The following is a 24,698-nucleotide window of genomic DNA, read 5'->3' on the forward strand; positions in this document are numbered from 1 at the left end:
GCCGCGCCGCCGGGCCCACGTGACGGCGCGGGGCGGCGCGCGCGCGGGGCGGAAGTGACGTCGCGGCCCCTCGGTCGCATGATGTGGCAAAAAAAAAAAAGGCCGGGGAGGGGAGGGAGTGATGCGTCCCCAAATAGTCCCTTCCGGCGGCGCATCACCCCYGCCGCTCCCATTGGCGCCGCTCTCCCGGATCCCTCCGCGCGGCCGGCGCGGTTGAGGCCGGCGGCGGCAGGTGCGGGTATCCTTCCGCGGCGGTATCCTTCCGCCGGCGGGGGCAGCTTCCGCACGGCCCCGCTCCGCCATCGCGGCCCCGCTCCGCCCGCACCGCTGAGCCCGGCCCGGCCCGGAGCGCCCCACCGCCGCCATGGCCCAGATCCTGCCCATCCGCTTCCAGGAGCATCTCCAGGTGGGCGCGGGGGCGGGCGGGCCGCTGCTTCCCTCAGCCGGGGGAGCCGCCCGGGGACGGTGCCGGGGGAGAAGCGCCGGGCCTGCCCGCGGTGCCTCCGTGAGGGCCGCGGGGCGGCCGGGCCCCCTCGGCGGGGTGTTGGCGCTGCCGGTGTCCGGCTCGGGGAGCGCTTCTTCCCGAAGGGCACCTTCCGGGAGGGGCCGGGCCGGGCATCCCGCCCTTGCCGGTGCCCCGCGGGCCGTGCCCCGGCGGGGTGGGCGAGGCTGGCGCGGTGCCCGTGCGGGCCGGGCGGTGCGGGCTGGGCCGCCGGGGCGCGGGAGGCTCCTCTGCGCTTCCCGGGGCAGCGCCAGGGGGAAATCCCGGCCCAGCGCGGGGTCTGTGAGGCACGGGGGTGAGCCGGGCAGCTGGCCGAGCTGTCTCCGTGTTCTGCTTAATTTTATTTATTTTAACTACGCTAAAACCTCCTATAGTTTTAAGGACRGCCTAAACCGTTTCGCCGGTGTCCCCGCTTGTAATGTCATCTCCTGGAAGAAAAAGCACGTATTGCAGGGAAATGTGGGAGCTGCTGCGGCTCCCTGCAGTGCAGCTGTGGCAGTGCAGGTGCCCAGGTGCCAGCTCTGGTGTCCGCTGGCCTGCCCCCAACCCCGGCTCTGCGTTYCACTGCACCATAACCACTTGCTAATAGTTTATTTCCGAGTGATGGCCTTTAATTTCTCTTAACGTGGYTTCCTGGAGGCGCTGGTAGCACATCCTAGATGGTTTGTGTGCCTGCCGTGTCCGTGGGTGAAGCTGGAGCGCAGGGAGGGGTCTGGAAGTGCTGGTCCAGTTGTGCAATGGGCACTTCCTCTCCCGACAGGTCTGAAGGGCGAAGTACTGTGAGCCACAGTGTTTTTGAGCTTGGTTTCGCTGCTGAGGAGCTGTTTTTTGAGCAGAATTCGTGTAATAAAAGCTACATTGGCGAGCCTGGTCAAGGTCTTCTGGCAGCCTGATGSCACTGTCTGTGTTCAGTTTGTGTTCAGCTAACTGGCACTGTGGTGGGCACTAATGTAGTGATGGATTTGCATGATTTAYGGTGACTTTTTTCAAAACTCAAATRGGGAAAAACTAATTTCTAAGTAYCTTGTTAAAAAAAAACACTGTTAAGGTCTTATATGAAGGTTATAGCTGTTTGTAGTGTCTAAAAAGTGCTGCTGCAGTGGTTGTTTAGCTGGGCAGCTGAGCAGTGAATGGTTTGACTCCAATATCAGTTTAAAGCCAGGCCAGAATTCGTAGTTGAAGTGTGCCTGTAGTGAGCAGCACTGAGAGGAGAATCTCAGGAGTTGGCCAAAGCTTCAGCTCCAAGCAAATGCCTTGTCCTGGGAGAGGCAAAGCCCAGAGCCAGGTACTGCTGAGGTTCTGTGTGCTCAGGTGAAACTCATCCCTCTGGGCAGCCCAACTCTCAATAAAGTATTGTGGCATTGCACCTTTGATGCATTATTTAAGACCCAAACCTTGCATGTGACCCACTGCCAGGTCTCTAATGACATGAGTACTGTTACATAATGAAACTCATCTGCTTCACGCCAGAAGTGCTGGGAGCTTGCAGGCCAGCACTGTTGTGGAACAGGACTGCTCTGCCTACAGACTGATTTATCTGTGTATTTGGGGTTTAATTTGCATTTTCGTTGCCTGTACCTATTCAGTGTGGAACACTGGCTGAACCAGTATCTTTTGGAGCTGCTCCTTTCTCAGATGGGTGTGCACCCCTCTGAGCCCGGGTGCACGTGGTTCTTGCCCTTAATGCTGCAGTTGGCTGCAGCTGCTGAACTTCCTCATTTCACTTCATTGAAAAATTTCAGAGGAATTCAGATTCTGGGAGTTCATTGCTTTTCTGCTGAAGTTTCTGCCATAAAACTTTGAGAGCAGAAACAYTGATATTGCAATGTTTGTGCTGGCCAGACCTGCTTTAGCACACTCCAGGCTGCTCCTAGGAAATCCTCATGGACTCAATAATACAATTTCTTGAACTGTACCTGACCCACATTGTCTAGGAAGCTTGTTGTGCAACCCTTGTAGGTTTGTAGTGATGCTTAAGGAAAGATGAGGTACCCAACTGGAGCCTTTGCCATAAAAAGCGGGTGATGGATTTGAATGAGAAAGGTTTTGCAGGCTATTATTGAAATCAATCAATAGACACAGCATGATCCCAGTTCTCTGTGGATTCATTACCAGAGGTTAAAAAATGGTCAAGTACAAAGCTTGTGCTGATCTTCAGCTTCAGACCAGTCTGTTACCTGTTGCTGCTGGCAGCTTGACTGTGTGATTTGGGAATAAAGAGGTAAAAGCTCCAGAAGCCTTGCTCCTGAAAGCTCCATCTCTTGGGTGCACAGTGCTTTGTACCCCAAATTGGAGCTAAAGTTAAACTTTGGTCAAGTAGTTAGCTTGCTGGGGAGAAGGGAGCATTCTGGGCAGTCTAAAACCAAAAAGTGTTGTCAGGCTGCAGGGTTTGTTTGTCTTGAGTCCTGTCCCATGCTCTGCAATCTCAGCAGCCCCAGGTGGGCAGGCTGGTGGTATCTATGTGTTGTCTGTTGTACATCCCTGCCTTGTCACGAGAGAACATCAACAGCAGGCTGTGGAAAAACTTCCCTTGGGAATTTTCAAGGAGGAACCTGATTCCAATGCTATCAAAACTCGTGTTATAAAACTTTATATAGCTCCTTTTTTTTTTTTTTTTTTTTTTTTTTTTTTTTTTTTTTTTTTTTKWWWTTTTTTTTTTTTTTTTTTTTTAAGTGGCTATGAGGAAACAATCCACTGTGCATGTAGTGGGAGATCAGAGTTCAGTGTGTGGGATGATTGCAAATCTGGTTGCTCCTACCCAGGCTTCAAGGATTCCTAAAATGTGCCTGTGTGTGTTTGAGGGTGAAAGTAAAACAGCTGCTYACTGTGGTGGGTCAGTGGAGCTTTTCTGAGATGACAGGTTCTTGATGAGTGAGAAGGAACCAGACTAATTAGCTGCTGATGAGCTGTGATTGCCAGTTAATTTGGCCACCCTACCCTGAAATAAATAAACACTGAATGTCAACCAGGCCCACTGCTGTACTGAGTTAAGGCATTAATAAATACTCTGCTGAATCGAAATATTTTTGTAAGACAAATGTAGATAGTACAGAAAATTGCCAACTCAGGCTGTGCACTTGATACCAAGACAGAACTGCTTTTTTAAACTAGGAAAAGGGGGTTTGTATCTATTGTTCATTGATGGRGCAAACCTGAATGGCAGCTGTGCTSTACTGCTGTGGTGCTGCTTGGATGGAATCACAGCTGTGCCAGAGAATAAAACWGGACAGCCAAGGCATYATAGAATAAAACATAAATTCAATACTTTGCTCTAAAAATTGCARACAGCAAAATTCTTCTGTGTATTGTGCTGACAGTGAGTTTAATACAGCCTAAAACATTAAATCTCTGCTGTAACAGCATTAGTTTGAAGCAGTTACATCCTTTGTTGATAATACAAGTCAGGAATTAGAAGACTGCTGTGCCTAATGCTGTTTTGGTGGGATTCTTGCTCTCTGCTTCTTAGTGAATCTGAATTCCTAAATGAGTGAGTTTAGAGTATTCCTACAGAGGGAAAATATGTAACAGGGAATTGGAATGTCTTGTGGAGAGATTGTATGTGTGTGTGTGTGTGTGTGTGAACTAATTGGATAGGAGCAATTAGTTAAGCAGTTTATGAGCTGTTCTAGGCATGTCCCTCACAGCAGGCACTGAGGTGCAGGGTCTGCCTGCCTTGGTGGCCGTGCTGATTTAGTGCTTCCTGCTGGGCCTGGGCCCTCAACCAGAGAGAAGGAATGGGATTTCAGCAGGTACAGCCTCAGTGGTGGCACTGAAACAGTCCCACATCACATCTGTGACTGCTGAATGCGGGTGGTGCCTCAGCCTGTGGAGGGTGAGGCAGAAAATAGGAAGGATATAGAAATAGGAGAGTTCTTGAATGTTAGAGAGGTCCCTTATCTGTTGAGAACACGACTTCCTAGCCTGTCCCAAGCTGTAACTCCTACCTTGCAGTGGTAAATATGAAATACCTTGGACGTCTGGGCTGGCTGTGGGACTCTCAGAACTGCAGGGAGTACTGACAGAGCAGCACAAAYACAAACATGTTCGTGTGACTTYAGTTTGCTTCTTAAATTTTCATATATGGGATTAAAAGAGCAGCCTGGTGTCTGCCTTAATCAAAGCCTGGTAAAGCATGGCTGGGATAGAGCTAACCTGACTCATTATGGCACATTGGGGTGCTTCTCAAAAAATGGGAATTTTCCASTTAAGTGGCGTTTTCCAGCTACGTGATTTCTAGCAGTGTGAAGATAAGGAGTCTCTGGGCAGGGACTGAGCAGCTGCTTGTGGCCACAAGAACAGTGGTTATATCCTGTTGAGAGTGAGAGGCGAGGTGAAATGTGTGCTCAGCAGTTCCGTGCCCTTCCTCGTAGGCAAGGAGAAATTATCTGACAGCTAAGCAGACTGTCACAAGAAAGGGAACATTACAGGAAGGGGTCAACAAAGAGACTCCTGTCAGCAGTTTTACCATTCAGTTTGATGTCCCATACAAGTGACAACTTCTCTGGGTAAGTTACCAAGAATGCACTTGAATTATCTTCGAGTGAAAAAATAATTCTGGTAATCAGACATTCCCTTACTACATTACAATGACTCACATCTCAGATAAATGCCATCACCGAATTCCATGGTTCAGCAGAGCCTGCAAGTGACTGAAGTATCTGATCTTGGGTGAGATGAGTCCTTTGAGGCGACATCTCTGCTGAACACAAGAGTTGCTGCTGTCCCTGACAATCTGTTTCATGGTTCCACTCTACTGGAGCAGCTATTTCACAGAACACTTTATTCCTACCAGGAGTCTGGTGTAACTGATCTTTCCGACAAAYGGTGGTGTAAAAGAGCTCAAACTGTTAATCAGTTGCCCAAGCACAGTTAGCAAGTTCTGCTTTCATATCTGCTTRAAAGCCAAGGAAGTGGTTTTGTAGTGAAATGTAGAAATATCTGACATTCCTTCTTTTTTTGGTTGTGAATCAGTGAAATGTAGTGGGCCTAAAAGAGTACAATATTAAATATTTGGTGTTTTTTCCCTTTGTAGTAGCAAGGACAAGGAGTAGAAAATCTGCCATAACCCTGTGCTCCTTTGGTTGTAGTTCAACTCATGCGTTTGTACGTGGAATAGTATTGAAATTTTCAGAATAAAAGCCTTCAAAGAAATATTTGCTGTCTTGTTTCCTAACAGTAATCTCCATCTCTGTTTGCTTTGCTTAGCTTTATAAACATRCCTGCCTCACTCACCTGAACTTTAGCCTGTTTGGGCAGGAAAACAACAACCTATATTCCAGGGAATGATCTCTGCTCAGGAGGTCTGGTGAGCCAGGAAAAGTTACTGTTGGCTTTACCAGCTGGGCAAGGCAATTGCCACTAGTGGCTGGTGACACCCTTGTGTCACCAGAGATTGTCACTGTCAGAGTGACCATCCTGACCCCTGAAGCAGATGTGGTTGGGTTGTTRACATGAAAAGATGAAATATTAGCAGAAGGAGTTTGTGTACTTATCGACCTCCATCAGAAAACCTGTCCAGGTGTTCTGCAGGGCTCCTGTGCCAATCTTCCAAATCTTTGCAAAGAAATGCCTCACCTTTGATAACAGAAGTTTAAGTTGGTGCCTCAGACCTGGCACTGGCAGATGGCAGTTTGCTGGTGATTAAGGTAAATCTGCCTTGCAATATCCAAGCACCTCTGGTTTGGTGGTTTTGTCTGGACCTCCCTAAGAGCTCCTGCCATCTGCTCRGACTTGCTGCTCTGATTTGTTCTGCCCACAACCTTTGGTGGTTGTGAATTATTGCCAGGCTGAGTGTTTGGCATTCTGCAGCTACCCTCTTCTATCAAATTAACAAGGAAATTTAGTGCTTGATGAATGATTCTGCACTTGTGAAGCCTGCAGCCCAACAAAAGAAAAAGCCACATCCCAGTAAGTCCCTCCAGCTCTGCCAGATCAAACTCCCACATCTTCAAACCTTCCCTCCCTGCAGGGGTGTGATTGGGTGTATATAACCCTGCATAACTCATGTACTATGCCAGTCCCAGGTCTAGAGGACACTGCCTAAAGTGTGAAAGGGAGATTTGAGCTTAGATCTAAAATCTAAGTGGTCCATATTCCTGGAAAATGCAGTCAGGTTCTGAGGTGCTGGAACTCAAGCACTTGCTTAAATCTAAATAAGAGTTGTGACCTATCAGGGAGGTAGGGTTTTATTTTTATTTTTGTTAATAGCTGTCAGACACTATTACCTGGAAATTTTCTGGCTTTATTGTCACGTATTCCCTGAGCAATCTGAATCATCCATCCAAATGACTTCTGTGAAGCTTCTCCAGTTAACTTGGTGTGCCATAGCTTGGATGTTATTTGTTCCTCACGTGCTGAAAGCCTGGGCAAAGGGGAAGTGGAGTAAAACCCTCTTTATCAGGAACTGCAAACAGGCAGGAGCAGAACTGCTGGGGCATGGCCTCCTCCTTGGAGCTGGTGCAGAGCACAGCTGATAAAGGCCAAATGCTCCAAACCGGTGCAATCATCCCAAAATGGCTTCAAAGATCTCACCCTTCTTGGGACACCTTGGGCGTGAAGGTCTTCCAGAAAGAAAAGTGTCAGAACATTAGAAATGATAGTTCTAACTGTGGCTCAGCAGAGAGGGAAGTGGTTTATTGATAACTTCTGTGTTGAGCAGGGCAGTGGATGAGCCATTGCTGATTCCAGTAGTGCCCAGCTCTGCCTCCTGCTGTGAGACAGGCCTGGGCTCATTGCTAGACAAGCAGCTTTTTTTAGCCCTGCAAGGATAAAGATAAAGCTCAGACACCTCACGTGTRATGTTAAGCTTGAAATAGTGATAGCTGTTAAACTCAGTGGATGAGTTCAGAAAGGAAAGCTGGTGAGAGTGAGGACTGGAGCTGCAAACCCARCATGGCGAGTTCAGTGTGCCTTAAACCATGTGAGGGGGCTCAAAAGTTGAGTTCTTGATGGTTAAGTTGTAAATGGACCTTGAAGATGAGATACCAAGGGCTTGAATGCTGCAGGGCTTGTTCAGGAAGCCTGCTGAGCTGAGTTGAAATTGGGCAAGACTGTGTGTCATGCTGGTTTCATGTAGCATGGTTTTATCACCAAAAATAAAATGAAGTCTGCTATTTCCTGTGACGTTCACAAAAGCTGTTTGTGGCTGTATCAAGGTAATAACTTCATGTTAAACCATTTTCTCTCTTCCAGCTCCAAAATCTGGGCATCAACCCAGCAAACATTGGGTTCAGCACTCTGACAATGGAGTCTGACAAATTCATCTGCATCAGAGAGAAAGTAGGAGAACAGGCTCAAGTGGTGATCATTGACATGAATGACCCCAGCAACCCAATCCGAAGACCAATTTCAGCTGACAGTGCTATCATGAACCCTGCCAGCAAAGTCATTGCATTAAAAGGTATGAAGTCCTGATAAAGGGCTGTTTGAAGTGGATGGAGAGCTTTCTGTAGAACTAGTTTATGAGTGACTGAGGTCTCTCAGGTAATTTATGTGGGAGGATCCTGTAGCAATTTTCCACAGCTTAATGGGAGCTTAAGTTGAATGCATTTTCAGTTCTTCTGGAGGCAGCTGGGCAAGGGAGCTTTGGCTGAGGCTTCCTGCCATTTGCTGATCATTAGGATGAGGTTTTTCCTTCTGTCCAAATGCTTGCAGCTTCTGAGCAGGGAGAGCTGGAAGCCAAGTGTGGGCTTTAAGGAATCATTTTAGGGGGAAARTGAGACCTGATCAAAGAGTATAAGGTCTATCAATTAGACCTTTCCTTAGGAAAAGGAAAACTAATGCTGGGAATGGGGGGACAAATACTCCTGAAGGTCTTGGTTTGGCCTTCCTGAAAGAGACCAGTGCATATTTATTGTATCAGGCAGTGATAAGAGGAGTAGAGCTATGCAGAGGAGACTTGTATGGTGAAGGAAGTCCAAGGTCAGCCAGCTTGGTATCTCTGATGCTACAGAGAGCAAGCATTCCTCTGGAGCCTCCAGAAATGTCCATCTGTTCCCCTAAGAGGCCCCAAAAGCCTTAATTAGTCATTCTAGAAATGCATGTATTGCTAATGGAAAGATTTGTATGTATCCAATGTTACCTAACTCTGACTTTAATACTGCTACTGTTTTGTCACAACTTTAATGCTTTCTTGTGTGTGCAGATGGTGAGTTACTTCAATTGACTGTACTAGTTCCTGTTGTGTCTTATGACAAGAAAAAGCAGAATAAAATGGCTCAGATTGATGGTGCACATGGCTGAACAGTGGTGTTTAAACAACTGAAGGCCTAAAACTCAGAGGTTTTTCCTGCYCTCCCAAACAAGGGAGTCCTTAAGATTCCAAAAATTAACCCACTCAAGAACCCAAGTACTTAAATAGTTGGGATCTTGATGCTGAGTTTTTTATGAACATGACTGACCCTTTTGACTCAAGTGTAGATTTTGCTTTGTAATATACCTTGCCTAGCATGTAGGAATGTGTTACCTGAATGTCCTCTCCCTTGACCCTAAAGCTCCAGCTGCACTAGATGTGGAAACAAACTGCTGCCTGTAGCCTGAGTAACTCTGTAGTAGAGAGATTTCTCCAAGTTCTGGAGAAACTCCTGACTCAGCATCTTGCATCAATTGCTGARCTAATGTCTTTGAGCTAAACCAGTCCTTGGTGAGTGCAGGCACTTGCCCCTGCGGTGCTGTGACTTCCTCAASCTGGGCTACAGATGGCAACTGTAGCAGATATTCTGACCTGTATCCAGTTTTGTGGGATCCATTCTATTCCTCCTGGGCTACACTTGTGTCTGCTTAAACAGCTCTCTGCAATAAGTAGAACTGGTCWGAACCTTTCTTACCTTCTCAACAGAAAGAAATCATTTCTTAGGCCACTGTGTTATAAAAGCTGGTAGAAATGACTGCAGGTGGCTGTTCAGGATGTTTGAATGCACCATTGTGATTTGGAGAACTTTTCCTTTTGCCTTCTAGAGCTTGTGTTGGTCACTAGATTCCTTCCCCTGCACAGTTCCTGTCAGTCTGGTTTGCAGTCAGTAGCTGTGTATCCCATTAGTGCAACCCCGAGGTTTTGGTTAATCAGCCTGAATTACAAAAGCCCTCTGCCAACCTGTTCCATGTTGTACCCTTTTAATACTTAAAACAGATGTGGGCATTGTTTTTAATGACACTGGCATAGCTCCCCTGACAAGTCCAAAGAGCCTCAGCATGATTGTAAACCTGGTTTTGGTGTACGTGAAGTATCCTCCAACCCGTTTGTGTGGCTGAAGCTTTTGTCTCCTACCAACCCGTTCTCCGCATCTGTTTGATTGCTCAGTGGTGGCAAATTGGTGAAATAAATCACCCTAGGAGTGTGGTCTGGTTCAAAGTAAAAGGTGGTCCCTGAAAAGCTGCCAGTGTAGAACAGCTTTTCCTTGAAGGAAATCCCCAGGTTTTAATGTCCTAGTGCAGCTCCTTTGCTTTGTCCTGTGGCTAACGACGCTGTGTCTTCTAGCTGGGAAAACGCTGCAAATCTTTAACATTGAAATGAAGAGCAAAATGAAGGCTCACACCATGACAGACGATGTCACCTTCTGGAAGTGGATCTCTCTGAACACCGTGGCCCTTGTGACGGATAATGCAGTTTACCACTGGAGCATGGAGGGGGAGTCCCAGCCCGTGAAGATGTTTGATCGCCACTCCAGCCTTGCTGGCTGCCAGATCATCAACTACAGGACTGATGCCAAGCAGAAATGGCTCCTGCTGACTGGAATATCTGCACAGGTACTTGACCTCCAGGAARGTGTGGAAACCCTTGTCTCGTTGCCTCTTTCCATAAGAACAGGATTGATATGTTTGTTTAATGTTTGTCTCAATCTTCAGATGAAAAACTCAAGTGTAACTGAAAATCTCACATTAATTGGATTTGTAATTATATAAACACTGRTGCAAGGTTAAATGATGTGAAGTGATGCTGTTCTAAGAGGAAGCTTGAAATGGCAGAATATTGACCAATATTAACTTAAATGAAATTACTGTTGTGATGCCTGTTTTTCTTGACATTTGTTCTGTCTTGTGCAGCAAAACCGTGTGGTGGGAGCAATGCAGCTTTACTCTGTGGAYAGAAAAGTGTCCCAGCCCATCGAGGGACATGCAGCCAGCTTTGCACAGTTCAAGATGGAAGGAAATGCTGAAGAATCCACTCTCTTCTGTTTTGCAGTAAGAGGCCAGGCTGGGGGTAAGGTAAGGCTTGGTTCTAAATRTGCTGTGATCTTTAGTGACTCACCCTGGTTCTCTGCTTCCGGAGAACAAGTGGTTTAATGCAAAAAGTTGCACTTAAGGAAGAAAGTGAAGGACTKTGTCAGTCTGGATATGACATATGGTGCATAAAGAGCTTGGACTACCTGGTGTAGCAAGAATCTGTGAGTGGAGAAGTTAAGTGGYGTGTCATGACCAGCCTAATTAGCTGCTTGAAACATGTGACTCTCAGCTTCACAGGCTAAGCTGGAGGGAAAAGCTGTTGTAATCTTTCTTTGATGCTGATCCCTGGTATCAGATTCAACTAATTTCAAAATTATTGGATGAAAAATTAAAAATGAAGCACTAGTGTTACAAGGCTCAACAGTGGTCTAATGCCAATAYTGAAATTATGTGAGCTAGTAAAACCAGAGCTAGAATCAGAGAAGCATTTTCAGAGCTGTCTCTGTAGCATGTGAACCAAGTTAAATCCGTGCATCTAAAGCAACCTAACTGAATCCTGAAAATTCCAAGTAATTACAGGTAACTAAAGATCATATTTAACTGTTACCTTCACCCATGGTACATGAATACCAGATGCCATACCTTTAGTCAGTGAAAATAGGAAGGTTAACTTAGTTGGTTTTTGCATAAACTTGGGATTAAGGCTGAGCAGCGAGAGAATTGCTGTAACTTCACTGTTGAATCTATTGTTGAATTATCAGATGMAAGAACTAATCTTATCTCTTGCACAGCTGCATATCATTGAGGTTGGCACACCACCCACTGGGAATCAGCCCTTTCCAAAGAAAGCTGTGGATGTCTTCTTTCCTCCTGAAGCACAAAGTGACTTTCCTGTTGCTATGCAGGTATGACAGCTGCAAACAACACTGTAGCTTCTCTTGGTGGATGTGGCAGGAACAGGGAGCTGGGTGTTTAATGTGGACCTGAGGGTTGGCCCTAAACTGGTGTGACTGGTGTGACTGCTGCTTCAGTAGTGGTAAAGTAAAGGTGGAGGCATGCAGCATTCAGAGGCAGCATGTTCTTATTTATGGAAGAAATATCCATGTGCTTTAACTGCTTTTCAAGCTCTTCAAACGTCATTCTACAGTGATAGTACTCAAGTAAAAATAAAACAGCACTTCTGGCTGTCCTGAAATGGCCCAGCTGTTTGCTGAGTCTCAAAAGCACCAACTCATTTATCCAGTGCCAAATTTGAGTAATCTATTTCTGTTTTGCAGATCAGTGACAAGCATGATGTGGTGTTCCTGATAACGAAGTATGGTTACATCCACTTGTATGACCTGGAAACTGGCACCTGTATCTACATGAACAGGATCAGTGGAGAGACCATTTTTGTTACTGCACAGCACGAGGCAACAGCTGGAATTATTGGAGTGAACAGAAAGGGACAAGTAAGGAAACTGGGCCTGGAAACCACTTATTGAGCTACTCCCATTGGCTGTTTGTGATACACTGCAGGGTTCAAATCAATGTCTGAAAGATTCCAGAAATGTTGATTTTGAACTCTRTTCAGAACATGTGAGGTCTGACAGYRTTGTGAGCCCCAATATAAATTTGCTATTCTGTCTCCATACACATCTAACTTAACAACTTTCAACAAGTTAACCTATGTTGTGCAGCCATACCTTTAGCCCAAATTGATTTTGTATGGTGGTTGAGCATGGGTAATATGGAGCAGAAGAYTTTTTTCTGGTATCCTCTAGGTTTGGTTACTTAAGACACTGAAATTATAGAAAGGTCTCTTGTGTCMCTGTGTATCTGACTTCTGCAAATATCTCAGTTAAACTCACTGCTAGTTGCCTGYTTTGATGCAGACAGTGGATGGCATTAGTTATTTCCAACCAGAGGTATCTTATCTAAATAAAATGGCAAAACTGCAGTTACCAAGGGTGAAAATTTCTGTCTGCCATCATTCTATCATTCAAGTTAGCTCAGCCTTTGGCTCACTTTTGATGTTTGGACTAATTGGAAGTGTCCCTTGGTGATTTATTCAGGTGCTCTCAGTGTGTGTGGAAGAGGAGAACATCATTCCCTACATCACCAACGTGCTGCAGAATCCTGACCTGGCTTTACGGATGGCTGTCCGCAACAACCTGGCCGGTGCCGAGGAGCTCTTTGCCAGAAAATTCAATGCACTCTTTGCACAAGGGAACTATTCAGAGGCAGCAAAAGTGGCAGCTAATGCTCCAAAGGTAAAGTGTTCAGAACAGCATCAAAATCTACARGCTTCAGCTTCTTCCTTCAGAAAAACTCACTGAATTTCCCACGTGGCAAGGCCACAGTCCTAAGGTGTACAGGTGCTTCACGGGTGTGTTGGTGCTGAGCAGTGTTTGTAATCTGGGTGATCTTAGAGTTTGTAAAGCCCACAAAGGAGGGGAGGAATAAATGATCAATAATGACTATGATTCATAGTGKTTCTGGTACTTTTAATTCTCCAGCAATGCAAAAAAGTGTGAAAAGCCAGCCTCTAGCTGAGGCTGCACCTGTAAACAGGATAAAAAAATACAGACTAAGACTAAATTCAGATGAGAGGAACTTGCTTGTGAGGCCAAGGGTGTCGTAATTGTGAACTWAAATCTGCATTGCTACTGAAACAAATTGGGTGGGCTATTCTAGCACATTTTCTGTCAAAGCATCTCAGTGCCTGAGCTGATGTTCAGCCATATTGCTCCTGACATTCTGGGCTGGCAAACCACAGAAATGCTTGTGACAGCTACAGTGACATTACCTCCAGCTTCCTGGAGCAACTCTTGCCAAGCCACAATAGCAAAAAAGAAAATTGAAGTGCATCTCTTTYTCTCTCTGGCAGGGAATCCTGCGTACTCCAGACACCATACGCCGGTTCCAGAGTGTTCCAGCTCAGCCAGGGCAGACTTCCCCTCTCCTGCAGTATTTTGGCATTCTGCTGGACCAAGGGCAGCTGAACAAGTATGAGTCACTGGAGCTCTGCAGACCAGTGCTGCAGCAGGGCCGCAAGCAGCTCTTGGAAAAATGGTTAAAGGAAGATAAGGTAAGTTTGGGGTTGATGCCATCAGAGCTGTGAGAGGGAAGGAACAGCATTGACAGCCTCATCCCTTCCCAGGAAAACTCAGCTGGAGATCAGCAGTGCCATCAAACAGCTGAGCAATAGGTGCTCACTCTGCCTGTCACTTTGACTCACGTTACTGTGAGAGAATTGATCAAATACTCAGAGCTTTAATCATTCTGCTGAAAAYCACAGCAGGATGTGCAGAGCATGGCAAGCCCTGAGCTGCTGCTGTGCTTTGCCAAACCACTGCTTTGGATCCTGACTCGGAGTGCTTGGAGCTGTGCTTAYATTGCTGTAATTAGCTGCAGAAACACGCTGATACAATGTGTCACCCCGATCTTTTTGTCTCTGAAAATGCCTTTAACTGGTGTAGAACAGCACGAGGAGCAGAGCCCATAGATCACTGCAGGCAGAGTCAGCAAAGGCTGTTAAGCTGGGCTTTAATTTTTTTAAGACAAGTCCAAAAGGAAGGTCAGTGAGGAAGAGGGTGGCAGTGCATTTCAGTGTGGCCCTGTCAGAGTGGACTGATTGTGTTTCTGTCTTTAAACAGCTGAGAGGGTGGCAGTGCATTTCAGTGTGGCTCTGTCAGAGTAGACTGATTGTGTTTCTGTCTTTAAACAGCTGGAGTGCTCGGAGGAGCTGGGAGACCTTGTGAAATCTGTAGATCCTACGCTAGCACTTAGTGTCTATCTGAGAGCCAACGTTCCAAACAAAGTCATCCAGTGCTTTGCTGAAACAGGACARGTCCAGAAGATTGTTTTGTATGCTAAGAAGGTGAGAAAAAATTAAATTGCTGTATCTATCCTGTGTTTAAGAATAACTATTTCACRTTCCAAAGTAGCTAAAAATAACTGTGGGGGTATCTGAGAGCCTATATTACTTTTGTCTCAAGTTTTTTATGAATAATTACTGCTAGACTTCATAGATGAGTCTTTTCCTACTTCCCCATGTAGCCTTACCCAAAAGAGGAAATTGTGGCTGGGTTATGTAAGCTTTTACTGAGCTTTGTGTTTAACAAGGTGCGTGCTCTTGCTGAGTTCTCMCTTTTCATCTTCTCTTCAGGTTGGATATACTCCAGACTGGATTTTTTTGCTGAGGAATGTAATGAGAATCAGCCCTGATCAAGGACAGCAGTTTGCACAAATGCTCGTTCAAGATGAAGAGCCTCTTGCAGATATAACACAGGTAAATAACTTTATTGCTATGAAATGTTGACTTCAAAGCATTAAATTGGGAAGAGGAGCCCTGCTCTTACCATCAGAGCTATGAGATTGGATTTAGCTTTGGAAGCTGCACTTGATACTTAAATACGCTTCCAGTTCCTGTCAGAAACCTAAATTTCTCGCCTTTTTTTCTGCAGATTGTGGATGTCTTTATGGAATATAATTTAATCCAGCAATGTACAGCCTTTTTGCTGGATGCACTGAAGAATAATCGTCCCTCAGAAGGTCCCCTGCAAACACGTTTACTTGAGATGAACCTCATGCACGCACCTCAGGTTTGTGCTCAGAGTTCCTGGAGCTGGACATGGCAAATGCTGGTGGTAATGCTCAGGAACTGAGTGAAATGTTCAATATTCCTTCCAGGTTGCAGATGCCATCCTGGGAAACCAAATGTTTACTCACTATGACCGGGCTCACATAGCTCAGCTGTGTGAGAAGGCTGGTCTGCTGCAGAGAGCACTCGAGCACTTCACCGACCTGTACGACATCAAGCGTGCCGTAGTTCACACTCACCTCCTCAATCCTGAGGTAAGGAGCAAACACCCTGCCCCTACAAATCCAGCCATTCCTAACTGCTCTTCTGCTCAGCTCTAAAGTGGCTTGTGTGTCTTTGCAGTGGTTAGTGAATTATTTTGGGTCCTTGTCAGTAGAAGACTCTCTGGAGTGTCTGCGTGCGATGTTGTCCGCAAACATCCGTCAGAACCTGCAGATCTGTGTCCAGGTAGCTTCCAAATACCATGAACAGCTGTCAACACAGTCACTCATTGAGCTCTTTGAGTCCTTCAAGAGCTTTGAAGGTAAGTTGGTACCTCTGCAAGAGGAGCTGGTGCTCACCTCGTTATACAGATGTGTGTATGAAGGACTGACTGCTGAAATCTAGAAAGCCATATTGAATTTAAGTAGTTAGGCCTCAATCTGTCTTRAAACCTAACCTAAACTTTAAAGTTTCCATTTGGAATGGCTAGCATTATTCAGTTGTGTAATTTGTTTTTCTGAAATCCTAGAAAATGTTTGGAGCTGTAGAAAAACCTAAAATGCTGATCTTCTTCCTTTGTCCAAAATGGTTATCTTAAATTTCTGTAGCCTTTGAGATGTAGTCTTTYATATTTCCCCACAAGAATAATGTGTTGACTGTTTCTCTCCAGGTTTGTTTTATTTCCTGGGCTCTATTGTAAACTTCAGCCAGGATCCAGATGTGCACTTCAAGTACATTCAGGCTGCATGCAAGACAGGACAAATTAAAGAAGTGGAAAGAATCTGCAGGGAAAGTAACTGCTATGATCCAGAACGTGTTAAAAACTTCCTCAAGGTAATGTTTGGGTGACACTGGACAGTCTGGGGCTGTTGGGGGTTTTGATTAAACATGGTGTGTCACTAGTGAAATGAGGCAGCTCTGTGAAAATAGATGAGTTTTAAACCTTTGCACTTAAGGATACAAKTGTCCTCAAACCAGAGGTATCTGCCATGTTGCCAGTGCCTCCTAATGAAGTCTGAGCCTGGAAAATTGTCAGAAAAACGGAGAATCTGTCAGATCAGTCGCTCATTGCTCTTAATAAGCCTGATCTGGCTTGAACTCTTAACCAGTACTAATTGTACCAGCTCACCTGGAACTTGTTCCAAATGTCTGCTCTAAAGTAGGGAACAGTTACTTCTTACTGAAGGTTGAGAACAACCACAGTGCCAAATGAGTTGATTATTTAATGCTTATTTACAGTGTAATCAACTCTGAGCAGCTACAGAAACAACAGATGAATAGAGCCAATKAATTCCATAAWTGCTTTCAGATTCAGGGCTGATCTKTCTGGCTCACACCCACTGAAATTTCAGCCAGGTGAACAGTGGTTTAGCTCTGCTGGGAGATGCCAGTCAGTGTGAATATAYCCTGACTGATCCAGAGCATTGCTGGAGAGCAGGAAGAGAGGCTGTGCTCAAAGTTCAGATTCGTTAGTCTTAGTGCTGAGCTTATTGACAAACACAAACTAAAAAAAATACCTGAGGAACCGTGTGGGAGGGGAAAACTTTATCTGGGAACATTTCCTGCCTTCATGTTTGTTGGTTACATAGCATAGTCTTAGATTTTGCTGATCATATCTGAAGATGGCAAAACTCTTCCCAAGAGAATTCTCTAAAACTAACCTGGTGTCACCGAGGTGTAAGGTATGTAATTTGATCAAGCCACCTAAGATATGTTATCAAGCTGTCAAATTCCTGATGAAAGTTATTGTTTTTTGTGCTGTTCCATGTCTGGAATGTGCAGGACATGTACCAGGTAAATCTCCCAGTACAGGCCTCCCTGTGTAAAGTCCTTAAGTGTAATTTATATGTAGGATTATATTCTGGGATGTGCATGTTGGAATAAGTGATCTGAAATATGCATCCGGAATACTGTCTGCCACCTAGACTAAGCTTCTGTACCGTAACCATTGTAACCTTATGCTGAAAGTTGGAATGCTTTTAGATAATGAATCTGATAAGCAATTTAATAGTAATGCTGTAGAATTTAATTCTTACTCTTCTCTAAATCCATAGTTAGGGGGTATCACAAGACACATGGCACTCAAAGTCAATTCTGTATATAAGTTTTACATTATGAACCACAACTTAATCTAGTCTCGGTTAAATTTCTTTTGAAATCCCAGAGTGCTAATCCTGCACACCAAACACCAGTGGCAACTGAAAATATTATAGCCTAGGCTTGTAATAGTTGTATTGTGTTGTAAAACTTTGTAGAGTCTGCCATGCAAAGGAGCAGGGTTAAACTCCAAAAAAGCTTCTTGCTCCTCACGCCCTGCAGTGGGTGTGAGTGCCTCCACTTGCTACATATTGCAAACAATTAGCTGAACAACAAGCTGTCRTTATTTGGTTGACTGTTGAGTTTTGGCTTTCCAAATTCAGCTGCTTTGACAGTTTAAGTGATTGTATTATTTGTCTGCTTAAGTCCAAGAGCAAAACCAAATCACTAAAGCTCTTCTYTTTCTAGGAAGCTAAACTCACTGACCAGCTGCCTCTCATCATCGTGTGCGACCGCTTTGACTTTGTCCACGACTTGGTGCTGTATTTGTATAGAAATAATCTCCAAAAATATATTGAGATTTATGTACAGAAGGTAAGTGATGACTTGTCCCTTGTCCCCCTTCAGTGAGTCAAACTGATCAATCTTTTCAGCATTTAAGTGTTCTGCAAACAGCTTTGTATTTGGACTGACATTTAAGTGATTATTAGTGGCCTCCAGTAAATTAGCCCTGATGTGAGTCAGATCTCATTCTTCAGTCAGGTTAAGCAGTAACTCCCACTCATGTGCCTCTTGAAGCAGGAGGACTTGTTAGAATATCTTTGGAGTTCTTGGGATGATTTTTTCTCCCAGCATTTCTTGGGGGGTGGAGGGGGGGATTTCTCCTTTTTGCTCCTGCAGGGGCAAAGTGGATTGCTCAGGAATGCTTCCTGTGGGAACTGATTGAGCTGCTGAGCTGGGATAGGAACCCCTGTTGACTGAAGAACTGACTTTCCAGTTTGTCCAGAACCTCAGCAGTCTGGGAGTAAGGGCAGGAAAATGGGGTCAATCTTAACAAGTGGCCTTCATGTGTAGTTCTAGGGATAAAAACTGGCTGCCCTTGGTCCCCCACACTGATCTCTTTAAATGTTCCTGTTTAGGTGAATCCAAGCCGTCTGCCAGTTGTTATTGGGGGACTGCTTGATGTGGATTGCTCTGAAGATGTGATAAAGAACCTCATCCTTGTAGTGAGAGGTCAATTTTCGACTGATGAACTYGTTGCAGAGGTTGAGAAAAGAAACAGGTATTAAACTTGTACGAGTCTCTGTACAGCTCCCAGTCTGGCAGTGTTTGCTGCTCACCCTTCAGTTTGTGTCCTTGTCACACAGCTAAAGCTGGTACTGACACAGTCAGAAGCTGCAGCTGGGTGAGAACCAGCTTTATTTCTTGGCTGATGTGGGGGTCGCTGCCGATAACTTTGGTGTGTGATGTTCCTCACAGTGTCAGAAAGTTATATCATTATAATAAACCAAAATGTAGGTTAAAACAGAGCACTGTACCTTGGTTTAGTTCCTGACTCTATCCTACACCAAGGCTGCCTTCCAGAGTGTAGAAATTGTGTAATCATCAGATCATTAATTACTCACCCTCTAATGTGAAAATCTCTTCCTTCTAGGCTGAAGCTGCTTCTGCCCTGGCTGGAGGCAAGAATTCACGAGGGCTGTGAGGAGCCTGCCACTCACAATGCGYTGGCCAAGATATACATTGACAGCAACAACAACCCAGAGAGATTCCTGCGTGAGAATCCCTACTATGACAGTCGTGTGGTTGGCAAGTACTGTGAGAAGAGGGACCCTCACCTGGCCTGTGTGGCTTACGAGCGTGGACAGTGCGATTTGGAGCTTATTAATGTATGTATGCCCAGGCAGCTGCCTCGTGGGTTGAGCTCTCWCATCAGTGTCACGGGGTGGATTGAAAGGTTTATGATAAAAGMGTGTATTTCCTTAAAAGTATGGAGCTGGGCAGTGCATGTGTAACACAGAAAGGGGGGTAGCTGTTTAATCTTCCTCTGTGGTTTGATGAGAAATGGGAATCTCTCCAGCCTGTCCTAAAATGGGAGGCTGATGAGTATCAAAGGCTGGGATTTCTCTCACTTTAGAGTTGCAGTACAATCAGCTGCAGGCTCCATGGCTGTGCCCTCACTCTGACCAAGCTGTGCCTTTCTCCAGGTGTGCAATGAGAACTCCCTCTTCAAGAGTCTCTCCCGCTACTTAGTTCGGCGTAAAGACCCCGAGCTGTGGGCCAGCGTGCTGCTGGAAAGCAACCCCTACAGGAGACCCCTGATTGACCAGGTACAACTGGCAGGACATTKAAAGCCTTGCCTACCCTAACTGGACTTGCAGAACCTGACATCACTGATTTGCTCATGCCTTGGCTCTGCCTGCAGGTTGTTCAGACTGCGCTGTCAGAGACCCAGGACCCCGAGGAAGTCTCTGTCACTGTGAAGGCCTTCATGACTGCAGATCTTCCCAATGAGCTCATTGAACTGCTGGAGAAAATCGTTCTGGATAACTCGGTGTTCAGTGAGCACAGGTGTGTGAGATCAAAACTAAGCTACAGGAAACTTGGTGTTATCGCTGTGATGTGAAACAGCAAATAAACTGATATCTTCTCCAGAGGGSAGGATGAATTTCTTGATCATGATCTGATAAGTGCTATTTTCTTTCCCTGTTCAGGAACCTGCAGAACCTTCTCATCCTTACAGCTATCAAGGCTGACCGCACCCGTGTCATGGAGTACATCAATCGCCTGGATAACTACGATGCCCCTGATATAGCCAATATTGCTATCAGCAACGAGCTTTTCGAGGAGGCRTTTGCTATCTTCAGGAAGTTTGATGTCAACACATCAGCTGTACAGGTATCTTCAGCTCTCAGGCTGTAAGAACTCCCTGAGCATCCCACACAAGCACTTTGCTGGTGATTCCAGTGCTTAACACTCATTAGCAAAGCACCCAAAGCTGCTCTGTGTCTTGTCTGGTGAAGTTGAACAAATGTTCTTCATTGAAACTTTGTAATCCCCAAATTGCTTGTTGCATGGAGTTAGACCCTATTTTAAAAGCTGTTGATCCACTGAGGAACTCACATAAACCACAGCTTGGTGTTTTGTAAAAGTGACCTTTTTGATCACGGTTATCCTTTTTCCAGGTGTTGATAGAGCACATTGGGAACCTGGACCGTGCGTACGAGTTCGCTGAGCGCTGCAATGAACCCGCAGTGTGGAGCCAGCTGGCCAAAGCACAGCTCCAGAAGGGGATGGTAAAGGAAGCAATTGACTCCTACATTAAAGCAGATGATCCTTCCTCATACATGGAGGTTGTTCAAGCTGCTAATGCCAGTGGTATGCTTAAGTTTTATTTACTTCTTGGCTGTTGATGTTGCTTAACTCTTTTGCCTGGTCTGTTCAAGCTGCAGTTCTGCCAGACCTGTATCTTGATGCAAGTAGAGGAATCTGGAGCTTCAAGGACTGCCCTAAATAAGAATGGGAAAAGGCAGTGTATTCCATTTGCAGATAATCAGTGGCCTTGTAATTTCCTTCTTTAGCTAGCTGGAGACTTCTTTCAGTCTTTACATGAAGTCAGATAGCAGGATTTTAGTTAGGCCCATTCTAAGATGATTTGGTTAATCTATCTAATGTGTAATGTGCAGGGTGAAGGTTGTTGATTGTTAGGGTATAGCTGTAGAAATAGGTCAGAATTAGGTTGTGCAGATAGTTTAGCTTAAGCACAAAATGTCCCCGATGGTGGGAAATAAACATTCTGAATTCCTTTCCACAGGAAACTGGGAAGAGCTGGTGAAGTATCTCCAGATGGCACGCAAGAAGGCCCGGGAGTCGTATGTGGAAACGGAATTAATCTTTGCCCTTGCTAAAACAAACCGCCTGGCAGAGCTGGAGGAGTTCATCAATGGACCCAACAATGCACACATCCAGCAGGTGAGCAAGACTGACTTGGTTTTGCTGCATCACAGCTGACAGAGAGGTGTTGGAATTCTCTTTGGATACGCAGATAGATCTCAGACTTCAAATCCATTTTGATAAGGGCACAAATGCCACATGTTTTATGTGATGTGCCACTGGCTGAAAAAGTGCAGGAATAACCTGGCTGTGCTCTCCCCTAGGTTGGTGATCGCTGTTATGATGAGAAGATGTACGAAGCAGCCAAGCTGTTGTACAACAACGTCTCCAACTTTGGCCGTTTGGCCTCAACTTTGGTGCACCTGGGCGAGTACCAGGCAGCCGTGGATGGTGCTCGGAAAGCCAACAGCACTCGCACGTGGAAAGAGGTAAATTTGCTGGGATTTCAAAGCAGTGCCCTGTTCAAAAGCCTTGATGATAAGCAGTAACACCATTCTCAATTCCAGGTTTGCTTCGCTTGCGTGGATGGAAAAGAATTCCGCCTGGCTCAGATGTGTGGGCTCCATATTGTAGTGCACGCGGATGAGCTGGAAGAGCTGATCAACTATTACCAGGTAATTGARCTGCCTCCTGTTGTACAGTCAGTTGTGTCATGGCAACCCTGTCAAAATCTGGCATTGTGGATGGTTCCTCCTGATGTGAAATGTCTCTGTGTCTCTAAGGATCGTGGCTACTTTGAGGAGCTGATCACAATGTTGGAAGCAGCRCTTGGACTGGAGCGAGCACACATGGGGATGTTCACAGAGCTGGCAATTCTCTACTCCAAGTTCAAGCCACAGAAGATGAGGGAGCATTTGGAGCTGTTCTGGTCCAGAGTCAACATTCCCAAGGTGAATGTCTGAGGATTTCAATCTAGCTTGAAACACATTTTTTTGGGCTGTCTGTAGGCTGGCTTTTGCTCCAGCAGCTCTTGAGGTTATTAATGGCACTAAAGCTGAGCACTGATGGAAATTACAATTAACAAACATTGTTAATTCTGCCTTTTGCTTAGGTTCTGAGAGCTGCAGAACAAGCCCACCTCTGGGCCGAACTGGTGTTCCTGTATGATAARTATGAAGAATATGATAATGCCATAATCACGATGATGAATCACCCCACAGATGCTTGGAAAGAAGGCCAGTTCAAGGATATCATCACTAAGGTATTGCTTTCTAGTGGAAGTTCTGTCTGGTTTTCATTTGGATTTCCCCACAATCCACCTTCTGCTCTGAACATGCATCTTTACTCCCCTCTAGGTGGCCAATGTGGAGCTGTACTACAAGGCAGTTCAATTCTATTTGGAATTTAAGCCTCTGTTGCTCAATGATCTGCTGATGGTGTTGTCCCCTCGGCTTGACCACACTCGTGCTGTCACCTTCTTCACAAAGGTAATTTTTCTGCTATCCAGACAGGTGCAAAAGCTGGGAAAGCTGTAGTAGTATTTTAAAATGCTTAGCTTTTAAAAATTTTAATCTTATCTCATTTTTTTAAATTTAAATTTTAACATTTTAAAATGCTTAGCTACCCCACTGCCTGCCAGAAAAGATGCTAAGAGGCTTCCACAAAAAATGACTTAAATGTATCTCCCTGATTCCTTGAAGGTGAAACAGCTGCCCCTGGTTAAGCCTTACCTGCGCTCTGTTCAAAATCACAACAACAAATCAGTCAATGAGTCCCTCAACAACCTCTTCATTATTGAAGAAGATTACCAGGTATGTCTTGTCTTGAAGCAGTTAATGCTGGCTTTACCTCATATTCTCAGTCTTTGTTTAATGTGTGGAAACACTGGTTCTTTTCTTGTTTGCAGTAGTTTCTACCTGCTTGCTGTTAACGTTAATTCCTGTTTTCTGACATGTCAAACTGAATCAGTGGTGATGAGCCAAGGATTAAGTGTAAAAGTGTTAGTGGCTTTCTGAGAGCTTTTTGTGTCATTCCTACTGGGGACAGACTGACTACTTTGTTATGTGTGGCAGCTTTTATTTAAAGCAAATTAACAGTGGATGCTAAGAAAAGGACTGACACAAGAGGCAAASAGTTGTGATGTCTGGCTGTCTGGTATTCCAAGACACTTAACCTCAGCAATCACTGGTGAAAAATTCTTTAAATTCCATGTGTGTCAACCAGCAACTTCTCAAATAAAATAGATCTGCAAGTCTGCTAGAACAGTTTACCCTCCTAGAAGCAGGAATACARAACTAATGGAAAATGTTTGCATTTTGTGGATGCACTTGTACATCTGAGATGTGAATAACCATTTTTTCCTGTTTCAACCAGGCTCTTAGGACTTCTATAGATGCTTATGACAACTTTGACAACATTTCCCTTGCCCAACGTTTGGAGAAACACGAGCTAATAGAGTTCCGAAGGATCGCCGCCTATCTCTTCAAAGGCAACAACCGCTGGAAACAGAGCGTGGAGCTCTGTAAGAAGGACAGGCTGTACAAGGTGAGGCAGCACCAGCTCAGCTTTAGCAGCTCGGGAGCTTTGTGACAGCCCATTGTGGGTGTATGTGTGGCCCCGGGGCTGAGGCTCTCTCTCCCGTTGCAGGATGCAATGCAGTACGCTTCTGAATCCAAAGATACCGAGCTGGCAGAGGAGCTGCTGCAGTGGTTCTTGCAGGAGAACAAGAGGGAGTGCTTTGGTGCTTGTCTCTTCACCTGCTACGATCTCCTAAGGCCGGATGTTGTCTTGGAAACAGCGTGGAGGCACAACATTATGGACTTTGCCATGCCATACTTTATTCAGGTCATGAAGGAATACTTGACCAAGGTAAGAGCCGGTGCCTCTCCAGCAGCCAGAGCTTGTTAGTCACTGTGGTGTATGCCTTGAGACTGTCTGCTTGCTACTAACATTGATTTGGGCTTTGTCCAATGTCTGTCTGTCCATGTCCACACTTACTTTTCAGTCCATCTGGGGAGAGACTTCGCCCTCTAAGAGGCTGAAACACTTGCAGGCTCCGCCCTCTCTGCCAATTACAGAACCTACATCAGTAGTATTTGCCTGACCCTGGGCAGTGTGTAAAGGAGTTCCAGGCTCCAGGCTTTTCATATGCTGTGTCAGGCAGGAATCCCAGCTGGGATCGAGCTTTGACTAAATTCTAGCCTGTGTACTAAAAAAGCTTTATAGCAAGATCTGGAGATAACTTACTCTGCTGTGCATTTAACTCTAAAATGTGGCTCTGATAATTAATGGCACTAATTATGACTCAGCTCTTATTTGAAGTGACTCAGGATGGGGGAACTGTTGGTAATGATTGAAACAGACTTGAGTTAAATCCCA

At 45.3% G+C, this 24,698-nt stretch overlaps 1 protein-coding gene across 2 annotated transcripts in view; it reads left to right on the top strand.

Annotated features, from left to right (window-relative positions):
- Positions 1-240: 240 nt before the first annotated feature.
- The window catches only part of CLTC (clathrin heavy chain), a 29,546-nt gene continuing 5,088 nt past the window's right edge, over positions 241-24,698 (top strand). The window contains exons 1-30 of one of the 2 annotated variants that reach the window (XM_057378818.1): positions 241-406; positions 7,694-7,901; positions 9,978-10,246; positions 10,544-10,705; positions 11,455-11,568; positions 11,941-12,114; positions 12,718-12,915; positions 13,533-13,733; positions 14,373-14,525; positions 14,814-14,936; positions 15,112-15,249; positions 15,338-15,502; positions 15,591-15,771; positions 16,120-16,283; positions 17,955-18,080; positions 18,626-18,768; positions 19,141-19,375; positions 19,694-19,816; positions 19,912-20,057; positions 20,201-20,384; positions 20,672-20,864; positions 21,301-21,458; positions 21,644-21,808; positions 21,887-21,994; positions 22,103-22,270; positions 22,432-22,581; positions 22,676-22,807; positions 23,021-23,131; positions 23,694-23,864; positions 23,967-24,188. In XM_057378818.1, coding sequence (XP_057234801.1) covers positions 365-406; positions 7,694-7,901; positions 9,978-10,246; positions 10,544-10,705; positions 11,455-11,568; positions 11,941-12,114; positions 12,718-12,915; positions 13,533-13,733; positions 14,373-14,525; positions 14,814-14,936; positions 15,112-15,249; positions 15,338-15,502; positions 15,591-15,771; positions 16,120-16,283; positions 17,955-18,080; positions 18,626-18,768; positions 19,141-19,375; positions 19,694-19,816; positions 19,912-20,057; positions 20,201-20,384; positions 20,672-20,864; positions 21,301-21,458; positions 21,644-21,808; positions 21,887-21,994; positions 22,103-22,270; positions 22,432-22,581; positions 22,676-22,807; positions 23,021-23,131; positions 23,694-23,864; positions 23,967-24,188 — 4,827 coding nt within the window. In that variant the 5' untranslated portion in view covers positions 241-364. The remainder of the gene's footprint in view (positions 407-7,693; positions 7,902-9,977; positions 10,247-10,543; positions 10,706-11,454; positions 11,569-11,940; positions 12,115-12,717; positions 12,916-13,532; positions 13,734-14,372; positions 14,526-14,813; positions 14,937-15,111; positions 15,250-15,337; positions 15,503-15,590; positions 15,772-16,119; positions 16,284-17,954; positions 18,081-18,625; positions 18,769-19,140; positions 19,376-19,693; positions 19,817-19,911; positions 20,058-20,200; positions 20,385-20,671; positions 20,865-21,300; positions 21,459-21,643; positions 21,809-21,886; positions 21,995-22,102; positions 22,271-22,431; positions 22,582-22,675; positions 22,808-23,020; positions 23,132-23,693; positions 23,865-23,966; positions 24,189-24,698) is intronic. The other variant, XM_057378819.1, reaches the window with a different exon arrangement.

The sequence above is a fragment of the Malurus melanocephalus genome, unplaced genomic scaffold (assembly GCF_030028575.1).
Source record: "Malurus melanocephalus ecotype Western Australia unplaced genomic scaffold, MMel_1.1 scaffold_376, whole genome shotgun sequence".
Classification (NCBI taxonomy): domain Eukaryota; kingdom Metazoa; phylum Chordata; class Aves; order Passeriformes; family Maluridae; genus Malurus; species Malurus melanocephalus.